The sequence below is a fragment of the Scomber scombrus genome, unplaced genomic scaffold (genome assembly GCF_963691925.1).
Source record: "Scomber scombrus unplaced genomic scaffold, fScoSco1.1 SCAFFOLD_126, whole genome shotgun sequence".
Taxonomy (NCBI): domain Eukaryota; kingdom Metazoa; phylum Chordata; class Actinopteri; order Scombriformes; family Scombridae; genus Scomber; species Scomber scombrus.
This window is the reverse complement of record NW_026910244.1, coordinates 27,944-47,475: the sequence shown is the minus strand read 5'-3', so window position 1 is coordinate 47,475 and position 19,532 is coordinate 27,944. Positions and strand designations below refer to the sequence as shown.

Sequence of the window (19,532 nt, the reverse complement as noted above, 5' to 3'; positions counted from 1 at the left end):
CGTTGAGATCAGACTGTTATTAGGAAAGGGAAATATGGGAGCACAGCACCAGTATTGTGATTTTGATTGTGGGAATTTAAAGGCTCAAAGCTTTTTTTTTGCAGCCTTGTGTTTATCTCCATAAACTCATTATTAAATTGGCTTTGTCATTTGTAATTATACTGGTACAAAAAATAAGATATGGGGTCTTGGCTTATTAAATGTCACCCTTTGAAAACATTACATCGCTTCAGTGAAGTGTTGAAACTGCATTGTAAGCCTTTTCCTCCCCACATGGATTAAAGGCAGGCTATGTGGGTACTGAGTGGGCAAGGGCTTGAAGTGGGCAAATTTTGTGGGTCCAACATGGTTTCAGTAACATCGGCTGACTGTATGAGCCCCATAACGGATGTAAGTGGGCTTGGGCATAAACAGGGCAAATTGTATGGGCCCTACATTGTTTCCGAAACATAGGCCCCACATGTGAAGCGCATGTGGGCTGGCTAAATGGGACCAATTTAAGGTCCATTTTGATCCCACTTATGAGGCTTTTCCACTATACAGTTCTAGTACTACTCGGCTCGACTCGCATCGTTTTGTTTGGCGTTTCCACTAGGGATAGTATCTGGTACCTGCTACTTTTTTTTAGCACCTGCTCTGCCGAGGTTCCAAGCGAGCCGAGCCGATGCTAAAATGTGACGTGAACAGACTGCCGGCCACTGATTGGTATACCGGCAACAGCGTAGCAGCGTAGGTACTATGAAGTAATGGAAAAGGTTGTTCCTGGTACCGAACCGAGTCGAGCCGACTAGTGCTAGAACTGTATAGTGGAAAAGCGCCATTAGACCCCATATGGGCAATGAAACATGTGTCTCACCCAGTTGGGCCCCACCTGAAACCCAGTCAAAATCCACTTGAAGCTCATATGGGCAAACACAGGTGGGGTCACCATGGAAACTGCAGACAAACCCACTTAGGACCCATATTTGCAGCCCAAATTAAACCCTTATGAGGCCCAAATGGACATGCAGGCTGGGATGTTAAATTAAAAGGGAAAGTCAAATTGTAAAGATATTAAAATGCATCTTCTGTACCATCTGTTTGTCCGTCATTTGGTTTAATTTGACAGCTTCAATACTTATGATCATGTCCAGTATCTTAGCTCATGTATGTCTGTGTTAGATGGATAAACAGCAGCTCTCAGTAGCAACCAGCATCACCATTAACTCTAAAGGTCGTTCCCCTCCTCTCCCCTCCCTCTCCTCCCTCAGCTGAAACATTAACGCTGTATGCAGAGATTGCCCATCAAAACATTTGCCCTTACATAAATCATGTTACACATCTGGCCACAGCTGTGCAGCGACTTGCATGCCTGCAAACTCGCAATTAAACACATGTACATATGCGTATAAATAGCTCATCCCACTCTACGAACATATCAACTCTCATGTTCTCTCCAGGAGCACTGCCCCCCCCTCAGCTGGCTGCGTTCCCTTAATTAAATTTTCATTCTCTGTGGTCTCTGTTTGTGTCTTTCAACATGACCTATAGCCTACTCCCCACATTTTACTGCGTGCTTACCGCCTGACTTTCCTCTGCACTTTAACTCACTTACCAAGATGGAGTGGTTATGTTTGGCTCTCCCCTTTCACTGAAAATTAAAAGTAATGGTTCGGCACTAGTCGGCAGAGATTGTCGGCATTGGCTGTGCACCAGTAGACAATGTGCAGGGTTAGTGTAGGGTTTTTTACACATGCACAAATAGCAAGTTGAGCCCTGCACATCAAGGCAACGGGATGATAGATCCAGCTAGGAGGATTAAAAAAAAAAAGGATTTCTATAATACCTACTGCTGTGCATCCTCTTATACCTTCCTGTGACGGCATATAAGGGATCATTTAGGTGTCTGGTTGTTACCTGAGGCTCAGGTTTCCAGTCCATTAAGATATCCGCTTTGGTTACCATTTGAAATGGAGCAAATCCCTCCACATGTGACAGTCACCAACCATTACAAAGTGACCACTCCATGAGCACAGCCGCTGCCCCGTGGATATTCCCGTCATGAGAGGATTATTAATCATCCGGCTAAATCCGATTTATGGACTGTACAATGATATACGTAGCTGAGCATATGCAGGCACTGGAATATTGATTTAGTTTTGGCTTTAAGCTAGCCATAAGACATTGTCAGCTCGGCGTTATGAGCTATTGACAAATAGCTGGCATGCTAAAGGGTGAAGCCAACTAGCAGCAGCCTTTCTGCCCTTTTTCCCCCCCATTTCTTTTCTTTTGGCCTTATTTCATTGTCTAGTTGGCCGTGGTGCTCAAGGCTTTTAATCAACACTGAAGCAGTCTCACTCCGCTTGCAGCAGACATCCTTCAGTGTTTTACAGCCTTAAACATAGAGGATGATAATAGTGTGGTTATAGCTCATAGATAGTTCAAAGTGTGAAATGGTTTTCTTATGCTGGTGCTCACATTTTGTAAACTACAGCAGTAAAACTGGAAAGAGTTCAACTCCCAAGACTATGATACCAATTGATATACGGTTCAATGATGTGTTGGGTTTCTTTGTGTCCATGTGGTTTAGTCAAATTTAAAGGGGTTAAAATGTGAAAATAAACTTGCACACATTCTTTTTTTGTGGACCCAGCATCAAATATTTGCTTTTAATCCATTTTGAGAGAATATATTAGAGGATTATGGTAAAAATGTCTAAGTGGTGTAACCATAAAAACTTTGTACCAAATAATTCAACTTGCTTAAAAACAGTAAATTCTCAATAAAACACCATATCAACTAGTTTGGCATGATCTTACATTATAACTTTTATATTAAATAAAGGTAATGGAATACAATTGTTCTAAATATTACATTTAATCTGGGGAATCATGAAGATCAGGAACCATTTACATTGTTTTAAATGAAGTAATTATTAGTATAAGTCCACTTAAATACACTGTAGGTGGATAAAATATTTAATATTCATCATTCTTTTGTGGTTACACCATTTGACATTTTCAGGAGCATTCAGTCTTACTTTTGGTTAAAAATTGTTCAAATGATATAAAACCAACAAAAATACAAAATGCACATTTTTACAAACCTGATGCTGCTTTTAAAACTATTTTTTGACATATTTTTGATTTGCTCAGCTTGCCAACCCTTATTTGTTACTGATCCATAATTCATTGTTTCTTGTATTGAGTTTTATTTTTCTATTTGATATATCTCTTTCATATCTTTAATGCATGATTACTGCAAACTGTCCAGTCTTGCATTTGTTTCATTCGAGGAGAAAAAATTACAGCATTTATTTTGTATGAATGTTGAAAACTCAGGCTGCTTGTCACTACATATTAACAGAAAAAATGTTTTAAAAAAAAACCTGTCATCTTTCCTGACTGTCTTTCATCCAGGTATACAGTGGAATATCGTTATGCATATATACATTAATATGCACCAAGAGTCCAACGTATGTTTACTGTCATTTGCCAGTTGTCAACATAAAGATGACACGTAGACTTTGTGATTTTATTTATTTATTTTTCGGCAGCGATGAATCAAGTCAGCACCTCAGTAATGTTTCATGTCTGTTTTTTTTTCCTTTGTGTTGACAGAACAACACATCATGGAGCCCGCAGTCGTGTCAGGAGTGTACCTGCTACAGCGACGTGGCCATCTGCAGGCCCACCCACTGCCCCAACCCCCAGTGTGACTTCCAGAGGGTAAGATAATGAACCCGACGAATATGGGTGCTTTTTCATTATTGGATATGAAACTACAGGTCATATCCAAAGTATGTGCCGGTGTGTGTGTGTGTGTGTGTGTGTGTGTGCATGCGGGCAATATGCGAGAAGCTGTCCATATCAGTGAAAACAAGGAGCAGAGTTTCTTGATTTGGGTTTTCTCTCAATAAACAAGCGGAACAGATTCAATATTGAAGCTCTGACACAGCGCAGAGTGGATATACTGATGGATTGATTATAGACATGGTAGAAGTGTGGGGGTCCAAACTAATGATTTTAAAAAGATAGTTCGGTATTATTTTTTAGAAATAGCAGCGTGGCATTAGTGCGTGTGAAAACGGCCATTTACGTGACTCTCGATTACGTGAGAGTTGACAGCTCTGGAGTACCGATACTTTGGAAGACTGCCCATTGGAATCAGTTAGGCTGCATCTGTTCTGTCTTTAAAACATTCTTTTATAGGAAACCCTTTACATGTATTTAATGCATCTTGTTGTTTAATCTCTTGATCCACTTTTATATTTCCCCTATTTTAGTGCCACACAAATAAAGTTTTATCTATTATTTTCCATATTAGTCGGGTGACAAGATGTGGAATGGATTCATGTTTAGTGATCATTAGTGAAGAATGTAAATAGTGTTAAAAACCTAATAACATCATCAGACTGCACATTTTCTCCAAATATGGTGCTTTTATTCTGAAATGTGCTGCTGTCAGGTCACATGACCTCAAATGTGTGCACGTGTCATAAGGACCGTATGATGTCATTAGACATGATGATGTCACAAAGGTTCTAACACATAGAAGGTGAAACTGTGATGTCATCGCGCACAATTTTGTTACACTGAAATAGGACTGAAATAGGACCATCATATTAACTCAATTCAACTGCACCCAAGTGTTGTGTTCCAGAGTTAAGTACAGTCTACCAAGGAGCACTACGACCCTCAACCCACAGTCTGCTACAGACAGCTAGTCTACAAACAGACAACTACATTAACTACAAACTGCTTCTGCTTTTTGTTACTTGGAGCCATGCAAAGAATGAGCTACCGCCCAAACCAGGCAAGACATACCAACGCACCCCGCATGGCAAGACATGCCAACCCACCACGCATGGCAGGTTTTGCCAACGCACCACACCTGGTAGGATGGCCAAACACACCACCCCCGGTAGGATGGCCAAACACACCACCCCCGGTAGGATGGCCAAACACACCACCCCCGGTGGTATGGCCAAACACACCACCCCCGGTGGTATGGCCAAACACACCACCCCCGGTAGTAGGGCCAAACACACCACCCCCGGTAGGATGGCCAAACACACCACCCCCGGTAGGATGGCCAAACACACCACCCCCGTTAGGATGGCCAAACACACCACCCCCGGTAGTATGGCCAGACACACCACCCCCGGTAGGATGGCCAAACACACCACCCCCGGTAGTAGGGCCAAACACACCACCCCCGGTAGGATGGCCAAACACACCACCCCCGGTAGTATGGCCAAACACACCACCCCCGGTAGGATGGGCAAACACACCACACATGGCAGGTTTTGCCAACGCACCACACATGGCATGTTATGCCAATGCACCACGCCAGGCAGGAATGCAAAACACACCACACCAGGCAGAGATCCCAAATACACCACATCAGGCAGGACTGCCAAACACCCCACCCCAGGCAGAAGTGCCAAACACACCACCCCAGGCAGGACTGCCAAACACACCACACCAGGCAGTAGTGCCAAACACCCCACCCCAGGCAGAAGTGCCAAACACCCCACCCCAGGCAGAAATGCCAAACACACCACACCAGGCAGGGATGCCAAACACACCACACCAGGCAGGGATGCCAAACACACCACACCAGGCAGGGATGCCAAACACACCACCCCAGGCAGAAGTGCAAAACACCCCACCCCAGGCAGAAATGCCAAACACACCACCCCAGGCAGGACTGCCAAACACACCACACCAGGCAGAAATGCCAAACACACCACCCCAGGCAGGACTGCCAAACACCCCACCCCAGGCAGAACTGCCAAACACACCACCCCAGGCAGAAGTGCCAAACACCCCACCCCAGGCAGAAATGCCAAACACACCACACCAGGCAGAAGATCTCACTGTAACCTTGCAGGTTCTCCAGCTGCAGGAGGAACTGCAGCAGAAGGTCAAGCAGCTGGAGGAGCTGCTGCAACAGAAGGCTGCCGACATCTTTGCTCTCACAAAGGAGAATAAGGATCTCACCGAAAGGCTCACAGAAGTCTCAGACCAGCTGACCAAACAGTCTGAACTTCACGGTGAGAGTGAAAAGGACAACAAAAATAAAGAAAAAGAAGAAAAAGCTGCGAAAAAAATTCAAGTAAAACAAGAGAAAGCAGAGAGAAAGCTAAAAGAAAAAGAGGAAAAGGCAGCGAAAAAAATTCAAGTAAAACAAGAGAAAGCAGAGAGAAAGCTAAAAGAAAAAGAGGAAAAGGCAGCGAAAAAAATTCAAGTAAAACAAGAGAAAGCAGAGAGAAAGCTAAAAGAAAAAGAGGAAAAGGCAGCGAAAAAAATTCAAGTAAAACAAGATAAGGCGGAGAAAAAGCTAAAAGAAAAGGAGGAAAAGGTTGCGAAAAAAATTCAAGTAAAACAAGATAAAGCGGAGAAACATCTTAAAGAAAATGAGGAGAAGAAGGGTTTGCGGAGGTGGACATTTAAGAAAAAATGCGACACTGACAATAAGGTGGAGGAAGCTGGACAGCTATAGCTTCCCCTTCCTCCACTTCTCACCTCTCCACCCTCCCTTCTTTCCCCCTCTTCTTGTCCCCCCATCTTCCACACCCAAATATCCCTCATTCCACCTTTATCCCAATGCCCACCTTCCCATCTTCCCCACCCAAACCTCCTTAATTCCACCTTAATCCAATGCCCACCCAAACCTCCGTCATTACACCCCCCCCCTTTCTACCTTTCCTCACCTTTATTCTATCTTTAGGGCAGCACGTTGGCTCAGTGATTAGCACTACAGCCTCACAGAGACACCTTTGTTTCTGTGTGGAGTTTGCATGTTCTCCTCGTGTCTGCGTGGGTTTTCTCCTGGGTCTCAGGTTTCCCTCCCACATCCCAAAAAAACATTCAGATTAGGCTAATTGGACACTCCAAATTCACCCCCTAAACAAACAAAAATAATAATAATAAAAAAAATTGAAAACCCCTTAAATAAATGTGTCTGACTCTGTGTAAATATATATCTGTACAACTGTATGACTTTATACTCTGAATGTAATAAAGTAGAAGCTGTGATGTCACATGTCATGTCTCTATGTTATGATTTAAACACAATTAAAGTTTAATTCAGACACAATGAACATTACAGTGGAGAATTAAATATTCACTGTGTTCCTCTGTAATTGAACTCATGGTTCTGGTGAGAAATGATAGGATGTGGCCTGTAAAAACACACAGACATTCAGCAGGACAAAGCCAAAAGCCTCCTCATGGGTGTGCCGTAGTATTAAAAGTGATGTAAAAAAAACTAAATAATACTCATACCAAAAATTGTAATCCTACTCTGAGTTTTAGCCTAATAACTTTAATTAAAAGTTTGTTATATTATCCATTGTGTCAAATCTTTATCTGAAAAGTATCTAAAACTGTCAAATAAATGTAGTGGAGTAGAAAGTACAATATTTTTTGATATAGTATAAAGCAGCATCACATGGAAATACTCAGTGTTGGGCAGTAGCGGCATTACTAGTTTAACTACATTTCTTGTAACATCGCTGTTTTCTACATCAAATAGATTTTCACTCGTGTACCTATTTTACTGATCAAACAACGCGCTCAAAACGTCATGTGTGCTCGCTCGAGTTTGCACAGTATGTAAATGAACCACAAAACCAGCAGCCAATCACAGACTGGGAGGGGAGGAAGCAGCCTGATTGGCTGTTGAGCTAGCTGAACGGCTAAGTTGCTATGCTGTTGCTATAGACCGTCGCTATGCTGTTGCTATACGGTTGCTATGCTGTTGCTATGCTGTTGCTATAGATGCAACAAAGAGGCATTCTGATTGGATGCTAAACAGCCAATCGGGAAAGAGTTGAATGTTGCGTGAGAAACGATACAGTAGGTGTGGCGTGAGAGCGTGTGAAGTGCTTGAAATGCGTGTGTCTCACGGTAGGTCTGATGATGAATGTAAGTTTGCATTAGGTTTACTTAGCTACGCTGATGTGATTTTATTTATTTATAAAAGTTAGCCTTAGTGTTAGACCATTTAGTTTCATTAGATCATCTTCCAACTGACCTCTTTCCAAGTTAGCTTTATATAAAAATAAAGTGCATGAGCAACATTTGCACTCAGCTAATGCACTTTTATTTTTATTGCACTTTATTGGTTTTTGTCCTGTATGGTGCCATCTATCTATTTATTTATTTATTGATGTAGTTTTGCACATTTCTTAACATGTATTGCCTATTTTCTAGAGATGCTCTGCTCTCTCGTTGTTCTTGTAGCAATGACAATAAAGTACTTTAAACTTTGAACTAGTGTTAGACCATTTAACTTAATGAAATCATCTTCTAACTGTCTGACCTTTTGCTAACGTACAGCAGTTAGTAGCATGATGTGTAAAGGTTTCCAAAAAGCGAAAATTGCACAATAAAGCAAGAGTATAAGTGTCTGTTTTTGCGTGATGTTTTATGATGTTGGAAGGTAACGTTAAGCAGTTTAGCTAATTAGCTTAGCTGGTTGCTAAAACTTTTTTAGCTTAATGCTAAAAATGTTAGGTTAGCTAACTACACTGATGTGATTTGATTCATTTTTAAAAGTCATCTTTAGTATCAGACCATTAAGCTTTATGAGATCATCTTCCACCTTGCTGACCTCTTGCTAACGTACAACAAACAGTTTGTTAAAAGACGTAAAGGCCAGCTAGCTTAAGATTTCAACTAGTTAATCACTAGAGCATCAGTTAGCTTAATCATCTCAGACATTAATAATATAATTAGTGTCAAGAAGCTAACTTGGATAACATATTTGACTTCATTTAGTTTTTAAACGAGAACTATACTTCCATAAAAAGGGATTTTAGAGGCAGGTTTCGTGTTAACTAGGTCAGGCTACCAATGTTCAGTTCTGTCTTAAAACAACATCTAGGATCTCAAATGAACACTGTAATCATTCCTCCTGTTCATAGTGACCATTAGAAGATCCCTTCATAATGTTTACAATGTAAGTGATGGAGGACTACATCCACAGTCCTCCTGTGTAAAAAATAATAAGTTTAATGTGATGCAAATATGAATCTTCAGCCATCCAAATGAGTCAAATCAAGTAGATATCTTTCAATGTTACAGTGTTTTCTAGTGCCAAAGTCCCTCTTTTTGTTACTATACTTCAAAACATATATCTGAAGGCCAATTATAATAAGACCCCAAGGTTAGAGTTGGGGTTAGTATGCACCAAATGCACTAAAAAAAAAGAAGCATTTTGTTAATTATATCTTCATGTTTGCACATCAGACTCAGTATTTTTGGAGCAGTGGGCTTAATTGTTTTCAGTATACCAGGCTGATGGACTAATGGGAAGTTTTTCAAACTATTGGGGTTTCCAAATAATGGGCCACGGAAGCACAAAGAGTGAATTTTATACTAAAAAGATTGTAAATGTGGCAGGTATCCACAACGACTAAAACTCCATTATCTTACCATCACACAATAAAACTGTAAAACAAATAGCACAGACAGGAACAGCAGAAAAATAAATATTTAAAATACCATTGTCTGTTGGAGTAACATAAGGAAATGTACAAAAACCAGCATGTGGGATAATTTAGGATGCTGTAACCAGTGAAGTGTGGAGGTTTAAGTCAAACAATCAGAATATTTCTCCTTCCTAAAGCAACTCTGGAAAAACTTTAACTTTAACTAAACTTTCTGATTGACAGTGTTTGGAATTGCACAAAAAAGGGTGGCAGCCTTTTGTTTTTCATTCCTTTATACTCTTGACTTGTGTGTTGTTTTATTTTTGTGGTTAAAGATGAAGACTCACTGTCATTCTCGATATTTTTCGATTTTTCGTAAAAGGATGTTTTTCAGCCATTGAATGAGTGAGGATTATGATATTTTGTCAAAATAAAATAAAGCCACTGGGCAGCAACCAGAATCATTTCAATAAGTGAATAACATTTAAAGCCTTTGAATGTGCAAGATGCTGGTTTTGTAATATTTTCAATCTCTCAATTTCATCTTGAAGTGCAGAAACTCTTCTAAAAGTCCATTTAATCACTCTTATTTGTAAGTGTATCATTGCACTGACAGACTATTATACAAATTGTGAAGTCTGTCTGTTGCACTTTTTAATTTGCCACAATAACAACAGTTTGAATACTGTTAAATCCAGCCTATTCCTTTTTTTTCTTGTTCATTTGAAAATGTGTCCATGTGAATTCAAAGCTCTTTAAAGCCTTTTTTAAAAAAAAAAAGTCCATCTATCTATCCAGCAGATCCTCCCCATGCTTTCTTCTTAAATGTGATTTAAACGTCAAGCCTGTGGTGACGGCATCAAATCCAATCCCAACTCCGAGCTAATGCAGCAATCAATGTCTAATGCTTTCCACTCTGCTGGTTTGCAATCCGGTGTTAATTAAAAATTAGTCATCATGCTCGCCAAGCGTTGTGCACCTTCCATTTAAAAAGCTCTTAAAATGTGATCCTCTCTCACCTACACTGTCTCTGATTAAAGGGCTTTCATTTGAAATCCACTTCCATTATCTGCCAGCATACATTTCCCTCCCTTATCTACTTTAAAGCATAAAATCCATCTCTGAATTTGAAAGGAGTATCATAATATCTCTTTAATAGTCCACACACTCTCTGGATTAATCATCCAGCACAGATGTGTGTGTGTGGATAGGATGACTCATATCTGTGTTTGTTGTTTAAAACAGCGTAATTGACTGACTGGTAGAGCACATAGAGGATACCTTTCAGATAAATGATGCTGCATAAATGTTTAAATACATGAAATTAGTTGAATTTCTGAACCAAATCGGATATTTGAGCATTTATTCTCCCAAAATGTGAAACTTCAGATGGTAATTTTTTATAGTTTTGATGATCTTTTGTTTATGAAATAACATTAAAAAAATTGGAATAGAGAATCATTAGTTTTACACTTTGTACTTTTTCTTTTTTAACATGCACTTACTTTTATTTTCATTTTTTTTACTTTGCACTTAACCCTAACACACTGTTTGGGTCAAATTTGAAGCATTTTCACATTTGAAAGCAATACAAACACCATCAATTACATTCTTTAAGTCTGAAATTTTATGAATTTCCTAGAGTGGCCCAAAGTGTAGAAAAATAGAAATATTTCAAAAGTATTATTAATATTATTGTCATTTTTTTTGCAGTTGGTATACATTTTTGAACATATAGGGCCATACAAATGTTGCATCCTTCACTTTCAATAAATGAACAGAAATAACTATGGCTTAGATAACATAACAATGATTGTGAACGTATTTTCAGTGTTAAACCAAAACCAAAAAATGAATGCAAAATACTAATAATGTGGTTCAACATTTGGTATAGGTACTAATTATAAAGGTAGTATCTATTGTATCTGTACATAGATTTAATAATACTATAAGAAGAGATAAATATATAGGCCTACATATGTTGCAGTATGACAATAATACTATAAGACTATCCAGGAGTTTGCATCTTTATTACAATATGACAATATAATATGGGCGAGGGACTACAAACAGGGGTCTGGGGTCCCACTCTAGGACATATTTAACAGAGTAGATGTAATTTTCTGTACTTTGGTACCTTTTAACAGGTGCTTTGATCCTTGTATCTGCCCGTATTAGCATGATAAAAATGATGGGTACAATTTATAATTTCATCCAGGGGAGTCGGTCGGCCCCAGATCACATATTTGAAAAAAGCCAAAAGTAGAGAAATTGATTCGGTGACTAACTCAGAGACATCTTTAATACAAACCATTCACTGCTTATTTAATTTAAGGATCTCTTTATGCTTGTGTGCAATCGCTGCTTCCGTTAAATGAATTTCTTCAAACTGGTGACGTAAGTGGAGAAGACAACTGTAGTAAAAGTTTCCCCATGAATTATCCTCTAAACTACATTCATCTATCAATCATTTCTTATTACTGTGAAGAGTCACCGTCTCAAAACTGGATTATGTTGTTAGCCCGTTATCTTATAACACTGATACCAAGAAGCTCGCCACATAAATATTAAGGGCAACTACCATCTGCCAACTTTCATGAAAAGCAATAGTTTTGAATTTATAATTGGCAAAGGTTTGAGGAATGTGTGGGAGCAAATCCATCAAGTTAGTTGGATAACATCACAGTAGCTTTTTGGCACAGAGCCCTCGTACATACTTTTGAGCTAAAAATACACTTTGCTAACATTTGGAGCAGCAAAGAACCCAAAGATCTCATTAAAATATTGTCATGAATGTGATTTATGCCTCAAAAACCTAAATTAACCAGCTAATGTAGCGTTGGCACTGCAGTAACAGTTAAAACATTTTCTTCATTAGTCTTCATCTCTTTTTATTTCTTTGCTTACTTCACTTCCTTCTTTACCTATTCATTTCATATCTTTATTTCTCCTTTTCTTTTAATCTTGTCTGTCATGTTTCCCTTCCTGCTACCTGGCGTTAGCGTTGCTCTCCAGTGTCATGGATGTTTGATAAGAGCTGGACACCAGGACCAAAAATGGCGGCCATTTAATCCTCCTGGTTTGCTTCTGTGTTATGCGGCTCACTGAATATAGGCAGTAGTGTTTTCCACTGCTCGGCCCACAGACTTTACATTGTGATGGCGTCACAGATTTTTAAATCACTTTTCTCGACTTCAGGAAAGTTTTACAAATATAAAACCTCCATGGATCCATTCATAACATATAATGAGTCATAATTGAGCTAGTCTGCAGTTCGAGGTGTTTCACAGATGTCTCTTTTTCTATGGTGGTCTATGGGTAAAATGCACAGGGATTTTTTGGCTGCAATACCACAAGTCACCACTGGGGAAATATTGGCGTTCTATCCAGCTCTAACAATACATCGATGGCAAGGAAGACAGTAAAAACGTGGTATGGAATATAACCCATGCAGTATTACAGTAAATAAACTATGCATTAGTTTTACTATTTTGCAAAGCATAGAAATATGAACCATGAATCGAAAGTGTGGTTCAAACTTACACTTACTAAACTATGAATGGTTGCATGGATGACCCGACTCATAACTAATAAAGGCGACAGTGTTACTGCAATATATTTTATAGACTGTTCAGCACCTGCTGCATTGGCAAGTCTACATTTTAGTGTGATACTGTAAAGAAAATGGTTTTATTTTATTGCAGCAGTAAAAACCTCAAATTGGATCAAATTCTTGTGCTGCAGCCACGTTTTGGTGATTGAATTTTTTAAGCAGCAGAGAGAAAAAAGGCTAATGGACACAATGAAAAGCTCTATAGAGGAGACATGAAAATAAGAGTCTAAATATATGGTAAACAATATGATAGTTTTTAATATATTAACATAAAGTGGCTGTTAGAGTAGATACATTTTCTCGATTTAGCATCATTTGGTCTTGTTTCATTTTGTGTGCTCGGTGGTTAGTAGTAATAGCAATGAGCTGAAAGTACAATATAAAGCATTCAGCCTATTTATTCAAGGTGAACTACCACCTGCTGCAAGGCTCACTTTCCATCTGTTTCATTTCCCATACATGTAATATATGCATGTATATTTGCCACTCGTTTGCATGTTTACATGTAATTTCCCTTCAGCTCGTGAATCCCTGAGTATATATTCAGTTTTTTCCCCCCCTCTTCTTCCCTTCCCCCTTTTTTCAATTGACACAAGCCATTTTCTCACAAACTCCTTCGGGGTTGTTTTGTCTCACCTTGCACAAATTGTATTCCTCCCACCCCTCCCTCCCCCTCTTCTTCTTCCTCTGCTCCTGCGTCTTTTTATTCTTTCCCCATTTCATTTCATATAATTTGTATTCGCCATATAAACAACACCTAAAGTATTCACTGGCTCAGCGTCTGGCCCCTTCCCGCCTTTTCCCATTCGCTTCCTGCCAAACATTCAGCCTCAATTAGGGCATGTAGGCAGCGTAGCTAAAGGACCGCGTTTGTGAATCTATATTATAATACATCAAATGTGCTTGCTCTGTATTCTCCATGTCTTCATGTTTTCCATATTATCCGTCCTTTGGTTTTTTATTTGTGTTGCTATGTTGGTTAATTTACATGAAAATACATAGACGGTAATTGACAGGTTTTGTATTCATGCTGGTAAAAGAGTGTGTGTTTGTGTGTGTGTATGTATTCATGTGTGTGTTTCTTTTTCTAAAGGGCGAGCGTTTGAGGATCCCTGCCAACAAGTGCTGTCCAGAGTGCCTCTCCTCGTCCCATGGCTCCTGCCAGTACGAAGGAGTCATTTATGGAGTAAGTGAAAGTGACAGAGGAAGGAGGAGCAGACTCTTCTTCTTCTCTTCTCCTTCTGATCGTCCATCCTTTCAACTAAATAATAATGTGCACAGACAAAGATGCAGCCTCATTTGAATGATTCAAAAACCCTTTTTACACCTGATTTGAACATGCAGTGTGTATCTGAATGATGACGTCTGATCACTGACTTTTGCATTTACACCTGGTTTTAACGATCATACTCATTATATCACTGTGAGTGCAAATTAGGCCGACGGAGCTGGCGAACCTGTCAACAAACGTGGTGCGTTCAAGGGCAATAGATTCAATCTGCTTAATTTTCCTTTGCAGAGGGAGAACTTGTATATAGCTTGAAAAAGTTAAATGACCTTCCAATTTACTAGGTGGGTTTTTTTTTCTCCTTAACCCTTACATACTGTTCTGGGTTCAATTTGACCCATTTTTTTTTATTTTTTATTTTTTTTAACATTTGACAGCTGTACAAACACCATACACACATTTATTTTAGCTTAACTTTAGCAACTGTGACCCAGAATTTAAAAAAATGGAAATAAGATGCTTCATTTTTACATTTTTGTGTAGCCAATACACATTTTTCTATGTGGAAATGTACAAATTTGACCTGCGTTTATTAAAATAACTCAAAAATCAGCATTCAAACATGTTGATATATTCATTATATTCTATAAAATGTTCTCCTGGTACATAAAACAGTGATTGTGAACACCTGCTTTCACAGAAGGATTAATCAAACATGTATTAATGTGAACTGATGTAAAGACTAACTATGAGTCAGAATATGAACAGTATGTAAGGGCCATTTCTTAGATTAGATCCAATCACGACATGAGTCATACCACCTCCAGATGCTTTTACATTATTCTGATAAGATATGCACACACAGATGTTAATACCAGGTGAAAATGCTGTTTAAAAGTGAGGTGAATGTTTCAAAAGAGCTATTTTAAAGTTATTCTAAGCAGGATTTTCCTAAGAAATCCCAATATGTATACACTCATACAAAAGTGATCCCTCTCAATCATCACTTATGACCCACTAGAAGAGTGTGGTGGTGCATTTACCTGCAGAGACTCAGCTCTCTACCGGTGTTTTCTTACCTTCTTATTATTTTGCTGTATTTGGGAGAGCCTGATCTCTCAGAAATACGTGACGGGGGCACGACTTCTTAACACTGAATTTCGTGATGGGGAGACGTAATGTGTCAAATTTACGTGTCCCCATCACGGAATCCTCTTTCGTGGTGGACACACGGATTCCCAGATTCAACAACGTCACGTAGTGGGCGGTAATTAATACTGTTTTCTAATCTATAAATCTTTTATTTAATCGTTATTTTTAATAGTCATTTAACTCAATTTATTATAGTGCATTAAATACGATTTTTTTTGTTGTCTAAAAAACAGGTTGTGTATGATATAACTGATATTTTGGTGTAATGAGGTAATTATTATATTTATTACCGCTGGACTTTACCTTTACGTTATTAAAAAGGGAAATACTGTCCTCTTTTAGCATTTTACCACATGAATAATAATATAATCAATAGTTTTATAGGCTGTTATTAGAATGAACCGGGGAATCAGTGTGTCCACCACGAAAGAGGATTCCCATTGATTTTACATTGGTATCGTTTCCGTGGTGGGGACACGTAAATTTGACACATTGCGTGTACCCACCATGGAATTGAGTGTTAACAAGGGTCGTGCCCCTGTCACGTATTTCTGTGAGATCAGGTTGATTTGGGATGTTTCTTGGTGTCAACTTTTGGGCAGTGTGTGTGTAGCCTCCTCAGCCAATAACAAGTTTGTAACATAGCAACCAGGAAACATCACTGTCTCCTATCTCCTCTCATCTGCTCCGCTCTGCTCTCTGTGGACAAAAGCCAAGTGAAAATTGCGAGAGGAAATTAATGTATGCGAGAGATGTTGAAGATGCACAAGAGAGAATGAATTACTGTGTGAGAGAGGTTGAAGCTGGTAATTTAAACAGGTAGTTTCATTGAGATAGGGAACCTTTTCCAAGAGAGACATGTACAAAAGTTCAGTGATGCTCAGTTCATTTACAGACCTACATTTTTGCAACTTTATTTTCCTACACTTTAGTTTGGACACCTAAATGCCACGTCCACTGTTCTAACCGCATTAATGATTAATGAAAATCGAACTCATTCTTTGAATTATTTTATTCAACCTGCTGGCAAAAAGGGAAGTAGGGAACTCTTACTTTGAAGGCCCGACCTTTTCAAGAACTCCTACTTTGTCACGCTGTATAACTCAGTCTCTCTCGTGCACTAAAGGGTAGTTCAATCTCTCTCTTGTGCAGTAACTCGGTCTCTTCAGCCTGTTTATCACCATTTTCTCTCACAAGTGTCGCCGGGCTTCTGTCCAATTTGGTGCCTCACAGGATGTATAAAGAGCAGCAGGTCTGTGTGTCTGTTGACTGAAGGGTTACACACACACACACACACACACACACAGAGCAGAGAAGCCACAGCGGACAGACTGAAGCTCTGCCATGAAACAAGCAGAAAATAATGTTGTATTTATCTGATTCATGGCTTTGTTCTCTCTCACCTTTAAAATAATTCACATGTCAAATTTGGTCAATGCTGAAAAACTGTTTTCAGACTCAGAGACCTGCCACCCCCCCCCCCCCCCCCCCCCCCCCCCCCCCTTTCCCGCGCCTCCGTCCCACTAAAGCAACAATCACTGTCTTGTTCGTCTTCCATCGGGTGGCCTCTGGCTTAACAAGCTGGACTTTTTTTTGGCATCCATTTTGGATACAGTACAGTACATACTGTCCTAAAAGGGAACAGCTCTTGGCCAAGTAGAGATTGCTCTGCTAGTAAAAAGGCACTTTATATAACCACCAGGAGAAAGCATCTGCATCTTTACTGAAGAATCATGATGACTGGTACAATTATCTCTGTTGCTGCTCCTTCCTCAGAAGCATAACTGTGTGGAAAATCTCTTTTTGCAGATGTCTCACATCACAAAGGACTGGGATTTTTGTGATGTTGGATGTCCTATTTCATGTTCAACTGATATGTTTTTGAAAGACATCCGACAACACCAACAGCAATATTCAAGATTTTGAATCTACCATTTCTCCAATATCTATCATCTTCTTTTTCTTTAAAGATCTAACTGTAACCAGGGACAGAATGAAAATCAACCTCACAGATCTCACAGAAAAATGTGACAGGGGCACGACCCTTGTTAACACTGAATTCAGTGGTGGGTACACGCAATGTGTCAAATTTACGTGTACCCACCACGGAAACAATACCAATGTAAAATCAATGGGAATCCTCTTTCGTGGTGGACACACGGATTACCCGGTTCATTCTAATAACAGCCTATAAAACTATTGATTATATTATTATTCATGTGGTAAAATGCTAAAAGAGGACAGTATTTCCCTTTTTAATAACATAAAGGTAAAGTCAAGCGGTAATAAATATAATAACTACCTCATTACACCAAAATGACAGTTATATCATACACAACCTCTTTTTTAGACAACAAAAAATCTTATTTAATGCACTATAATAAATTCAGTTAAATGACTATTAAAAATAATGATTAAATAAAAGATTTATAGATTAGAAAACAGTATTAATTACCGCTCCCCAACTACGTGACGTTGTTGAACCGGGGAATCTTTGTGTCCACCACGAAAGAGGATTCCGTGATGGGGACATGTAAATTTGACACATTACGTGTCCCCATCACGAAATCCATTGTTAAGAAGTCGTGCCCCCGTCACGTATATCTGAGAGATCAGGCTCATGAGAATCCTGCACAGCTACTCAAACTTTTCATTTACCCTTCATTTCACAGGTTTTAAATGGTAAATGGATTGTTACTTATATAGCACTTTTCTAGTCGTTATGGCCACTCAAAGAGCTTTTACATTACATGTCACATTCACCCATTCATACACTGATGACAGGGGAGTCGACCTGCTCATCTGGAGGAAACTAACAGTCACACACATTCATACTCCATTGGCGCAGCCATCAGGAGCAATTTGGGGTTAAGTGTCTTGGCCAGTAACACATCGACATGTAGACTGGAGGAGCCGGGAATCAAACCATTAATCTTCCGATTGGTGGACGACCTGCTCTACCTCCTGAGCCACAGCTGTCATTGTGAAGAAAAAAACATATAGTATTGGCTCTATGCTAAAATCATAAAAGGTGTAATTGTTTCCCACAAAAATCTGCGCTGTACAAGGTGAATCAATCTTCCGTTTAAAAGTCACACTAATGATATATTTCATGCAGGTTTCACAGCCTGACACCTCAGAGAAGAAAACGAATGAATTCTCACCTTTGCCGCAGGCAAAACTGACATGCTGTTATCTCATTTAGAGTGAAAGAACAAATCTGAACTTATACTGTGTATCCACACACCGGATGTATTACATACTGTAGATATATCGATGCCTAATTAATACCCTAGAGATGGTTGTGTAAGCATGGATTCCCGCTATCTATTTCTGTCAATCACAGTAAAGAAAAATCCACAGTTTTATATAAACAAGACGGCCTGAAGCCTTTTTTTTAAACACTAGTATACACACATATACAGTATGACTCAGAACGATGAAGATAAATTCGCCAACATGCTTCGTTTTTCGCCTTGAGCTGTACATCTGGCACAATTATCCACTTGGATTCAAGGATGAGATAGTTAGAGTTTATTGGTCAAAGGTTAAAAGTTAAGATCCCCCTTATAAAACACGAATTCATGGGCTAATTATGACAAAATTTCACAGTGAAAGCAACATGTTTCTCACTGGAAATTATACACTGGAATTTCCATTTAGCCCAAAAAAACCTCCAAAAAACCCCACTTAATAGCTTTTATTAAATTCCTATGGCGGCATGCATAGACACAGATTAAGACTTGATTTATGTGCAATATACTGGCTACCAATTCTTGTCTATAAAGTACATTTTTGTGCTATTCTTAACTTTTATACCTTTTTTAAAAACGTTTAACTTAACTTTGTACTGAATCTTTTTACTTTTGTTTTTAACCCTTAAACAGGCAACGTGCACCTATCTCAATAGGGGCAATGTATCCTTGTATTCTGGTGGCTATACAGCTCATAAAATCTAAAATATACTATATATTATTTAGGGAAATGTTTACTTAGGTGCAAAAGAGATAACAAGTAACTAAAAGTATAATAAAAAAGTAAATAAAAAGAATAATTTTAACATCTCATTTTCCACTCCTGGCTGTTTAAGGGTTAAATCACACTGAATTTGACAGCTT

The 19,532-nt window shown here is 39.0% G+C and overlaps 1 protein-coding gene across 1 annotated transcript in view; it reads left to right on the top strand.

Moving 5' to 3' along the window:
- LOC133976817 (extracellular matrix organizing protein FRAS1-like) overlaps window positions 1-19,532 on the top strand; it is a gene marked incomplete at its 3' end in the record, with an annotated part of 89,175 nt that overhangs the window by 43,911 nt on the left and 25,732 nt on the right. Inside the window, exons 2-3 of the mRNA XM_062415015.1 lie at window positions 3,600-3,707; window positions 14,128-14,220. Of these exons, the coding sequence (XP_062270999.1) occupies window positions 3,600-3,707; window positions 14,128-14,220 (201 nt within the window). The remainder of the gene's footprint in view (window positions 1-3,599; window positions 3,708-14,127; window positions 14,221-19,532) is intronic.